Genomic DNA, 12,234 nt, shown 5'->3' on the forward strand with positions numbered 1-12,234 from the left:
TCCGAAGCCTATTATTTTTACACTTAAACCCAAAAACTATACTTTCAAAATTATACTACATGAAATTAACCCTTATACGCTATCACCTTATAACTGCTATCTTGTGTTGATGACTTTAGTAGCAACTCTTTTTGAAAATGATGGTAGTATCCCATATTTTGTAATTGGAGCACTTAACCAACCTTCGACTTTATTTTTAATACTTTTTTTAAAGTTATTGCAGGGGGCTCTAACCCTGCAGGACACATTACAAACTTTCCCGATTTTGTATTACTTTTGAGGAACATGATTCCAGTTACGTCATATTTTTCTTTCCCGAAAAAGGGAAGGGGGGGAAGAAAATCTCTTCAAAAGAGATGGGGAAAACCACCTTTTCTCCCATCTCTTTTTTCTTCCCCCTTCCCTTTTAAGAAAAATATGACGTAACTGGAATCATGTTCCTCAAAAGTAATACAAAATCGGGAAAGTTTGTAATGTGTCACCCTGCAGGGACCGAGAGCTTTTTTGAGCTTCTCTTAAACCTAACCTGAAAAGAAAACTAACAAATTTTTAGTTCAGGTGGGGGGGTCAATGGTGCTTAAATCGCAAAATAAGGGAAAGTGCCTAAATGTATGTTGTGTGTGAAAACCATAAAGTAATTATTTTGAGGGTAAATCTTACTATTCTAAAATACACTTATGTAAGTGAAGCTTCAAAGGGCTGATGGCGAACAGCCACTCTATAAGTCAGTCTGTCCCGCTACATAAGAATGATTTTCTGTTTGTCTATAAAAAAAATTAAAAGACCGCACACTTAGAGGGCAACCAAGGGTTAGTTAGCTTCAATTGCTTTGATGAAATTGTAAATGTAGTTAAAATCACAATAAGTTAGGTTACCCCCCTGCTGAGTTATGGTAAAATATATGACACATATAAATCTCAGAGAAGGAGGGACATTGGCCTGTTTATTACACTAGTCCTAAAAGTTTTATAAAAACGTTTTCTTATTCCAAACGTTATAACCACTCAATGTAATCAACAGAAGTTGTAACTTTGTATATCATCATTGAGTTGAGTATTTAAATCAATTTATCGGCCATTTTCTTATCCCTTTAGATCCCTGTATATATCTCTGTATAGCCAATACTCTAACAACATTTTCAAAAAGCTTATAACGCTGTTATGAACGCTGTCATTCTTATTTTTCTGTGCATGTTTTCTTAGTGTTATACTTTTTAAAACAAATTAAACGTTTAAAGCTATAACAAGAATGATTATGTCTAAATGTTGTGAAGCTTTTCCTAGTTTTAAACAATATGAATAAATGGATTAATATAGATGTATAACCCAGACAACTACCCATATCCAGTGGTAGGGACTTTTTTCGTCTGTTAGCAAATTGCTACCCAATTAAAAGTCCATGGTCCATGGGGTGGGGACATACATATACAGTTATTTAACCCCTTCCCACTCTATTCTTTATTCTTTAATGGTCAAACATTTAGAGAGTTGGAGAAAAAGGAAAGAAAAAAATAATTTTTTTTTAAGTTAAAAAGAATTCATATTTATTAGAGTGTTTTAATTTTCGTCTTTAGAAAAATAATTTGACAGGGCAGTTAATATACTTTAAAAATCCGGTATTGAAATAAAAATAAAAGGATATACTGATTTCAAAACATTATTGTAAATTTTATACACTGAAAATCTACTCTCAATGTTCTTTAAAATCTTTATTATCTTTATAGTCTATTAAATTTTATATTTTAATATAACTTTAATGTAAATACACCAATTAATCAGAAAAAATAAAAGATTTTGAAAAGCTGACATTTAAAATTTAATCTTTTCATAGTTCGGTGAATTTTCTATCCATAAATATTTTATACTATCAAAATAATTTTTCTAAATATTAAAGTGTAAAAATGGAAATAGGTTATACGTGGATATATTGGCAGGGAAATTTAGCCTGCTAATATGGACCTTATTTATTGGTCAGTTCGTACATCCAATAGGAGAGGAGGGGATGTGGTAAAAGGGGTGGATGGAGGTTATCGTTATTTTGGCCAGATGCGAGCATCAATTTATCAGAGTAGATGAAAATATGGCGCAACATCCAATTAACTACATCGATTAGTGTAAAGAATTTAAAGCAAACAACAATGACCTTAGGAAATTTTACCAAATATCAAAGCTCGGCAGCCGTCGCCTTTAAATTTATCCAAAGCAGTCAGCATATCTTATTTTTTTTAAAACTGACAAAATGGCTGGATAAAAAGAATCGACAATAAATGTAAAAACAAAACAAACAACTTTCTGGACCAACATTTGGGGACCTTTTTCGTCTGCTAGCAGATTGCTTTTTGCTCTATTGTATCGACTTGGATCCAAAGATCCAATTGAAAGGCGGTACATACCTACCTACCAGTGGGTAGATATACATACGTCAGCTCTTGCCCCCTCTATTCGTTTACTTTATTGAATCAATAAAAGCTGTAAATTTTATTTTCAGCCGTTTGTAATTCCACTGACTTAAAACCAGCCTTTCGCGCATTTTTAAAGAATAATCTTAGAAGCTACTGCTGAGCCCTGATAAATATTTAAATTTTTATCTTCTCTGCTTAAATTTTGTTGTTGACTTTGATGTCACCTTCGAACATTCTTTATGTTGTTTCTTCTGTCAAAACAATAACGATCTTCATAAGTAGTTTTGTAAAATTAAATATGTAGAAAAATATTAAATTGTATAGATTCGCCTATAGGTATATAGAAAGCAGAAAACCCGTATTTTGCTCGGTATGTGCCGATTAAAACTTTTTTTATGTCAACGAGTAGAGTGTAACCAATGCACAGTTCATAAATGTTTTTTTTTTTAATTAACTATCGGGTCACCCAAATATTAATAAAGTCAGACAGAGGGACAGACATTATCACTTAAAACGTACCCGCGACCGTGGCTCAACACGTAGCGCATCCGCTCGTCGTCGGGAAGGTGATAGGTTCGAATCTCGGACCAACACCGCGTCATAACTAAAGACGTTAAAAATGGTTCCTACTGCTGCTATGTCAGATGCGCGAAATAAATAGTTAGAGTAGGGGGAATGCCTTGGCCCAAAACAGGCGCAACTCGTTACCATGCACAGTTGGGACTTCTCAGACAAAGGTTGTGCATCACAGAGAGTTAGTTGTCTGTTGGATGTTACTTAACCTAATATCCTTGGGTGTTTGGACAGAAAAGGGTGCGTACCAGTCACCCTTAGTTCTCCTGGATTGCTGGACCAGGACCTGGACAGTACATCAAGTCGATAAGGTCCTTGACTGCAATCCCGCCCGTATGAGGTAATTGAAGGTAATCACTTAAAACGTTGCATCAGGACTAAAAGAGGTAAAAATACTGCATACTTAAGGTGTAGTTTCGCTACTAAAAATTATCTAAAACTTGTATCACGTTTTTTTAGAGTACAAAACCTAAAAATGCATGCAGCTATCATTATTGTTTGATTTTTTTCCATTTTCATTATATTAACAAAATTCACAATTTATCTTATATCTCATAAGTCTAGAAAATATAACATACAATAGTATTTTATTAGGACATATTCTAATTAGAGAGGGAGGAGACAAACTAACGAACAAACAGACAAACATTTTGGATTTAGATGTCCCAAGGGCCATGTAAATAACGATAAAGCAATAAAAAATATGAATTGTTGGAAAAAGAGAAAACTAGATGCCTTTTTTTAAAAAAGGCATAAAATTGCATGCAACTATCATTAATGTTTGAATTTTAATCATCTTAATTACATTAACAAATTTCACAATTAAACTCATAGATCATAATCATAAAAATGTACCAATACTTTAATATTTTTATTGGACTCAGGGAGGGGACAATAGACTGTAAATTTCACTATCCCCAAATTATATAAAAAAGGATGACAACATCCATAAAAGCGATTCTCGATACGGTAGGACAAATGAACATTAACACTTGTAGAGTATCACAACTGAATAAGCAGAATATAAATAAATGAGTCTCAACAAAGTTATAAGTAAATTTGCAAAATTGCTTAAATAGGAAATTTCTAGGAATTAATCATAGATATGCTTCGCTTATAACATTGTACCTTGTTGCAAGAGGGAAACGTATTAAAAAATCAGATGAATTGGATAACAATATTACCTTAAAAAAGTTAAAATCAACATATTTAAAATGTACGTACGAACATTCTGATAACGATTATAGAGTTGCTACGTACGGACGGACGGACCGACCCTAATTACAAGAAAGCTTCGCTTTTAAAAATCTTGATTTGGGTTGTACAAAGTAACAGTGTCTAAACTATTTCTAGAATAACTTTCATCTTTTAAGGGGTATTTTGTTAACCATAATTAGAAGGATATATTTATCGTCTATTGTCTTATCCCTGGTTCTAAAATAGACTTGCAATTTTAAACAAAAATGATTTTTTCTTTGACTTTTACCTTCTTTTTTTATCGCTAGATGTCTCAATTTTCTATCTTGATTTCGTTGATGAATTATCTATCTATCTATCTCTACAGGTATGTGTAAAAATGAAGAATCTGGAAAATGGAACCGAGTTCATTTGGCCAAAAGAAAAGTTTTTGAACAGGTATACCTGTCTGTCTATCTGTCTTTCTGTCTGTCTGTCAGTCTGTCTATCTTTCCCTCTGTCTATCTGTATGTCTGTCTATCTGTATATCCATCTATCTGTCTGTCTGTCTATCTGTATATCCATCCATCTGTCTGTCTATTTATCTGTCTGCCTGTCTGTCTGTCTTCTTGACTGTCTGTATGTAGGTTTATCTGTCTGAATATCTCTCTTTCTGTCTATCTGTCTGTGTGTCTGTCTATATGTATGTTTTACTGTTTATCTGTATATCAATCTACCAATTTTCAACCTAAATGCACTTCTATTTATCTATTAACAATCCATCTATTTATTTATCTGTCTAGTAACTTTACAAAGTGTCTCAAAAATCGGCCATGTGACGTCATAAAAATGAGGGATCATCCATCTCTTTGTTAGGGGTTTTCTTATTAACTTCTCCTCTCATCTCCCTCATTTTTAGACTTCACATGGCTGATTTTTGAGACACTTTGTAAAGTTACTCTGTCCATCCATCCATCTCTCTATCTATCTATCTAGGTTATATTTGATGAAAGAGATGTACAACAATTACGAAGAAGAAGATGATTGGGATTTACCCGAGGTAAGCGCATCACAACCCCCCCTCCGACCTTCAATTTGAAGTTAACAAGTTTTCTTTATGGTAGGTTAATGACATGTACTTCAATTTTTTATTTCTTGGATCTTCTGCATCCATTTGTACTTCTCTTTTCTCCTACCTTCTCCAATTGTAAAAGATACATGTTTTTTATTTGATTAAAATATTTGGTGTTTTCCCAATTTTATTTAATGTCTAGCGCGCTCGGTTATCCCCTCCCCGCAACACCTTTTTTTCAAAAGGGGACGTTAACAGTTTTTTCTTCCTGTGGGGGCTCTAACCCTGAGGTGCTAACCAGTATATCAAAAATAACCTAAACTAACCTGATCTAATAAAAAAATCAAATAGACGAAAATTACCCATTCCCCAAAAGTCTGTTTGAGGGAGAAAAATAAGGGGTTTTTAAATGTTTGAGAGGGGAAATCTACTGTACGTTTTAAAATTTTTAGGGAGGTAAAATAAGGGGTTTCAAAATTTGAGGGGGGTAAACACTCCTTTACCCTCACCCTGAGACGTCTATGTTAATATGTAATATGTTTTTTTATAGGAGAAAGATCCGTTCCAAGAAGATGTGAATACTGATGTTAATATTGGAACTGTGCAGGTATACATTCATCACTCTTTCTATCTTGTTTGTCTGTCTGTCTGTCTATCTGTCTGTCTGTATGTGAATACTGATGTTAAGATTGGGACTGTGCAGGTATACATTCATCACTCTTTCTATCATGTTTGTCTGTCTGTCTATCTGTCTGTCTGTCTGTGAATACTGATGTTAAGATTGGGACTGTGCAGGTATACATTCATCACTCTTTCTATCATGTTTGTCTGTTTGTCTGTCTATCTGTCTGTCTGTATGTGAATACTGATGTTAAGATTGGGACTGTGCAGGTATACATTCATCACTCTTTTATCTTGTTTGTCTGTCTGTCTGTCTATCTGTCTGTCTGTCTGTGAATACTGTTGTTAATATTGGGACTGTGCAGGTATACATCCATCACTCTTTCTATCTTTTTTGTCTCTCTGTCTGTCTATCTGTCTGTCTGTCTGTCTATCTGTCTAACTGTGAATACTGATGTTAATATTGGGACTGAGCAGATATACATTCAGCACTCTTTCTATCTTGTTTGTCTGTTTGTCTATCTGTCAAGGATAAAATTTGTAACGGGGATGGGGGGGACGAATACTTTAAAAATAAATAAATATGATTAGAATATGTTTTATTGTAGGTATTTCTACAACCTATTGCCTACATGGTGGAAATGAAGGAACAGCTAGAAATAACTGACATCAAGGGAAACAAAATTGGTGTCATGAATGTAAGTTTTCAGTTCTAAAACAAAAAAACCTCTAAAATGAATTAAAATAGGTTAAGTGCTGACCAATCTGACGTTTGTCACACCTGCGTTTGTCCTAGGACCAGTTTTTTAACATACAAAGTGTGTTCTATAAAGTTTGTCTTTTTAATTATTATGAAGCATAACTATTATCTAAATGACAAAATATTTGCCTCGAAAAAGTTATGTAGGATTTTTTAGAATATTCAAAAATAATTTGAAATAATTATTGACTTATAACATACTTGTTCTTGTTAAGTTGGAGGTTGCCCCGTGCAACAAGAAGGGGAAAGAGTACACAGAGACGGACGACATGTTTGTGGACAGTCCAGAGGAGTTGGTCGGCAAGGAGGTGCATTTCTGGTTCAAGATAGTCAACTGCAGGGGATTGCCTAACAAGTACACGGTAGGATTTAGAAGCTCTTTATAGTGTCTATAAAAAAGACGTCATATTAGAATAGTCCGTTATTCTAAAATGACGCAATTAGGATTTTTTGGCTATAAGTTTTTAAATTTACTGCCTATAAAAAAGGGATAAGTACAAAAACTTTTGTCCGAAAAATCCAGAATTAAGTCATATAAGAATAATTAACTATTATGATATGACGTCATTTTTTACAGGCAATATAAAGAGTTTCTAAGTTTCTAGTTCTTAAAATATTAAGTAACAAACATAATTGTTATTTATGACATTTAGGATCAGAACTCCCAGAATATAGTACTTGATTTAAAACCTTAATTTATTATTTTGTATTATAGTAGTACTTCAGTTTTATCCATTGAAAATGCTTTGTTAAAGTCAAACTATCTGGTTGGCTCAGCACGGTTTGCCGCCGTCCCATTTAAATTTTCATTTGTTTAAAAACTTAATTGAATAAAATTTCGGGTTGATTGAAATTTTAGAGGAAGCAACGACAAACCCCAAACTGTCCCATCTTTGAGCAAGACGATTCCAGTTACGTCATATACGTTTCGGGAAAGAAAAAGGGAAGGGGGGAAGAAAATCTCTTCAAAAGAAAAGGGAAGAGATTTTCTTTCCCCCTTCCCTTTTTATATGACGTCACAGGAATCGTCTTGCTCAAAACTGGGACAGTTTGGGGTTCGTCGAAGCAACTAAATTTTTTGCAATTAACATTACTATTATTTTCAGGACGTTCACTGCAAGTACAGAGTATACTTAGATGAACAGGTTAACTTTAAAACATAAAAAAATATTTACCTATTATAATAATTATGAATGTAAGAAATATATATGCATGACCCAGCCAATTACCTGGCCCCTGTCTTGAGTCCCTTTCACTTAAGTTGTGATTTTTGTTGTGTTAAATTTCGATTTAGGTTTTGGGACCAGTCATGTAATACTCTAATTAATACCAATTAAAATTTAAATATCAGAAGCAACAAACCTTTTTTTAAAATCTTGCTTCTGGTCAGTGAAAAATTTTAAAGTATTATTATAGGATTGGTTATCACAACCTAGCGATTAACATTTTAACACAAGGGTTTTTTTTAAGGATTTCCATTTTAAAAAACAATTAATATTCGTATTTAAGAAGAAGGGAAAAAACCTGTTATTTGGAATATACGACATTTTTCAATAATTCAATATTATTTAGGACATTACAACGGACAAGATTTCTCTGACTTCAAATCCTGATTTTAATCATAAGAAGATGTTCAGCTTTACCCCTGCAACAAGGTAGGAAATAGTTAAGGAGATTCATACTTTTAGCATGGTGTATATATGTACATTGTACATACACATATCTTATAGCTGTTGAACAATCCCTATATTAAGTAACATGAAAGTAAAAGTCTGTCTGTCTGTCTGTTTTCTTTGAAGGATTCACCTTTACAGGGTACCTTCTCAAAGTTCCTTGGAAGGTTTATAACTGCTTCAACCCTCCCAAGAGAAACCACCCCTAGAAAAAATTACCCCCCCCAAAAAAAAATAAAAAATTGTATTTACTTTTTCTTTCTAAACCTAAAATAGTAAGTTGGGTTATCGAATTCCACTCCCTCTTCCTCAAGTGCCCCTAGAGGCCTCTAGGGGCGTAGCCGCAAGTGCTAAAAAATTGATGAATTTTCTAGTCAATGATTCAATGATTCACTCAGTGAAGAAAAAGGAAATTTTGTTATTTACAGGAAAAAGTTTTATATTTTATTAAAAATCTAAAGGATTATCTTAAATTCAATATACATCAAATATTTGATATTTTTTATTTATTGTATAAAAATTAAAGGAATGTTTTTATCTTTTTAATTCTTATCTCTTCTTTGTTTTTCTCAGCTGCCATGACATAGAGATTACAACAATTAGTTTCTATTAAATTGAAGGTTAATTATTTTAAAAATTTTACATGTTTTTGCCTTTTTCAATATTTTTTTACTGTCCATAAGCATTCTACATTAATGTAAGTTACTTACTTCTGCTATGTCTGGTCTGGCAAATATATATCTATAGAAAGATTATGGGAAAAGCCTTGGCCTTTAAACAGAGTAAAAACATTACATGTACAGTTTAACTTCTCGTAACCTTCCCAGGGATGCTCTTAGATTGTAAGACGGATTCTGCTTATTAAGCAACTTTAGTCATACTTTATTCCTCGATAATGGTCCTCATTCATAAGAGAGTGCCATTAATTAGGGTGGCTTAATATGGAACACCTGCCAAAACTCTAGGCCAGGCCAGGGTGATGTAATAATTGTAATAATTTGCTGGTCAGCTTGTAATGTAACATAGAATACACTCTGCTGTGCGCTATGCTTACCAATCTACGATAGGATAAAAGATTCACACAGACAAACAAACGTCCAACCTATTTTTCGCTATACCTCTCATAGAACAATAAAAATCTAGATTCACTGTTAATCCCTTATCTTGCATAATAAGTTAATACTGAACATAGGAGAGATTATTAAAACAAATATACTTTACTATTAAAACTAGCGGCAAAAGTCAAAGCATTTTTTTGGGTTTTTTCTAGGAGTTACTTTCTTGGGCGTCTATAAACCTTCCCGGGACCTCTAAGAAGCTTTCTTGTACAGTAAAGTAATATCGTTTAAGCGGCTAGTGATATGTTTTGGTACTGACAGACATACATGCATCCTTTTACTTTAACATATGCATTTCAGTATACGTCCTAATGATAGAATTAGAATAATTTCTTGTCCTATACGTCCATTTGTTTAATGAGATCTAGATAGTAGGGGGACAAAGTGTCTCAAAAATCAGCCATGTGACGTAATAAAAATGAGAGAGATGAGAGGAAAAGTGGAAAGAAAACCCCTAAAAAAGAGACGGATTTTTAATGACGTCTCATGGCTGATTTTTTGAGACACTTTGTCCCCCTACTCTAGATAATCATGTAACTGATAAGGTTCTAAAAAATATACCTAGAAACAATGGGATTGTTTTAAACTATATGGGTGAGGGTTAACCCCTATCCCCCAAAGGCTAGGGGCAAAGCCACTACTAAACATAAAAGTAAAACTACCGTATGGCTACTAAAGCTCACGTTGTCCATTAATGTGATAAGTTGTTGCTAATTGTGGAAAAACATATCAAGTGCACTTTTTATTACATTTTTTTTCATTTAGAGCTTTAAAAGTTTAGGATCGCAGCTACTTAATGGTTAGAGTTTGTCCGCTAGAGAAAGTATACCGTCACTTAAATTACCAGTGTTCGGCAGCCCAGTATCACTAGATCCATTTAAGCAATAGCGCGTCAAAATTTTTACAAAGCTAATTATATCCCAAGAAATTAAACTATTCATAACTAAATTATTATATGTTTTGATATATGCTTCACATTTTACGAGGGAAGAAATTTTTACACGATGTAATCTAACGTAACAAAGCTGTATCCTAAGTAATATGCTATTTATAGGTTACTCAATTTGAGAATGAATTGAAAAAATAACAACCCTTAATCACTTAATCTGTACACTTTCAAACAATAGGATGACCGGCTTGTTCCTTCATCGTTATCATATTGGCTGATTTGTCTCTTTTAATTTTGGATACTTTAAAAAGCAGTAAAATTGTTCACGATTTAAGTGTTAATTTAGAGTCATACTGTCTAAATCGGCCAATAGGAGAATACTGACGGTACATTCAAAACATCTTATTGGTTGAAACACTTTACAGATCTTGGTATTTAAGGGCATAATTTTTTAATTTCGTTCGCATTATGAGTCAGCTATAAAGCTTTTCTTGGGAAATTAATTCATGTAAAATTTCTTCCCTCGAACAATATGAAGCATATGATAAAACATAAAAAGTTAAATTCTTCGAATAAAGTTAGCTTTAAAAAAATTATATCGGAAAAATGTGGTCAGATAGATTATCTAGATATATTGTATCTATTGTTAATTGTTTCTTTTTAGGCAATTGATTGACTATCTGAATACTGGAAGCATTATGGTGCAAATTGTGGGAAAACAGGTTTATTTTTCTACAAAAATATTACAAAAAAGATGTATAAAGTTTCTCCTAGTAAAAAAAATTAAAGCATTTTCAAAATTAAAAAAGTTGTTTCATGTTTCAAGTTACTTTTTGCACAGTCACTTTTTAAAAGCTTTAGCTCTAAAAATCTCCGTTGTTAATGAAGGTAAAGTTTAATTTTCATATATTCTTATGTGGAAATAAATAGAGTACAAGGATAAATACAGCTTTTGATGATATATAAGGAAATATGGACTGTACACCCAAAAAAAAACTATATGGTGGGTCTTACTGTATATACATGTAATGAAAATATTGTAAAACATCCCAAGACCTTTATAAAGCTTCTCAAAAAGTCTAATTGGTCCAGCCGTTTCAAAGATATTTTGCTTTAGTTCAGGGATCACTATCCCTGTGAGACTCTCATGAAACCTAATTAACCTAAAAGATGCAAAATGAATATTTTTATCACAAAAACAGATAAATAGTTAGGCAATGGATTTGTGTAGCTGTATATAGTGCTCTAGCAAAATGGGGATAGATGTCACTGCTTTTGGCCTACCTATTCTATTGACGTCAGAAAATACACTATACCTCTTCTCTTTTTTAAGGGGGTTTCTTTCCCACTTCCCTTTCTCTTTTCCTTTACTATGACGTTAATAGAATAAGTAGGAATATTTTTCTATATTTCAGTTTATCCGCAAGTCAGCTGTGGCCCAACGAAAGCAGTTGACAACAAAAGAAATGTTGAAGGGGGATAGAGGTGCTTTCTCCAAGTGAGTTAATTATTAAAACCAGTACGATTGTTTTTAGGTGTAGGAATAAAAGCTAACAATTTTCTGTTTTACACCATCAAATATATATATCTTTGTATCTATTTCATCTTTGATTTGCAGAAAAGTTTTAACTTTTATTTCAATAAATAGTATTGTTTTTAAAGAAAAAATTCAAGATCCGAAGTAAACTAATGACATTTTCTTTTCAGGACAGCCAACCTGATGAACGGGTTCCAGATGAATGGACGGGTTGTGGATCCACAGGTAATGTCAAACATTGAACATAAAATGTAGCTATGTTTAGTGCCCTAGGAAAATGGGGATAGATGTCACAGCTATTAACCTACAGGGCACTATAGACAGATACACATAAATATATCTCAATATTACCCCTTTTGTAGATTACATTTAGTGGTGAAAAGTTTGGACACTCAAAAAAATGAGAAAAAACAA

At 33.0% G+C, this 12,234-nt stretch overlaps 1 protein-coding gene across 5 annotated transcripts in view; it reads left to right on the top strand.

The window, feature by feature from the left end:
- LOC145326240 (kinesin-like protein KIF28) overlaps positions 1-12,234 on the top strand; it is a 45,525-nt gene that overhangs the window by 20,176 nt on the left and 13,115 nt on the right. For all 5 annotated transcript variants that reach the window (XM_080169442.1, XM_080169439.1, XM_080169440.1 and 2 more), the window contains 10 exons: positions 4,539-4,609; positions 5,147-5,210; positions 5,773-5,829; positions 6,452-6,541; positions 6,819-6,965; positions 7,710-7,748; positions 8,176-8,258; positions 10,948-11,005; positions 11,699-11,781; positions 11,991-12,045. In XM_080169442.1, the coding sequence (XP_080025568.1) occupies positions 4,539-4,609; positions 5,147-5,210; positions 5,773-5,829; positions 6,452-6,541; positions 6,819-6,965; positions 7,710-7,748; positions 8,176-8,258; positions 10,948-11,005; positions 11,699-11,781; positions 11,991-12,045 (747 nt within the window). The remainder of the gene's footprint in view (positions 1-4,538; positions 4,610-5,146; positions 5,211-5,772; positions 5,830-6,451; positions 6,542-6,818; positions 6,966-7,709; positions 7,749-8,175; positions 8,259-10,947; positions 11,006-11,698; positions 11,782-11,990; positions 12,046-12,234) is intronic.

This window comes from Acartia tonsa, chromosome 8, assembly GCF_053477335.1.
Source record: "Acartia tonsa isolate MP-2025a chromosome 8, ASM5347733v1, whole genome shotgun sequence".
Classification (NCBI taxonomy): Eukaryota; Metazoa; Arthropoda; class Copepoda; order Calanoida; family Acartiidae; genus Acartia; species Acartia tonsa.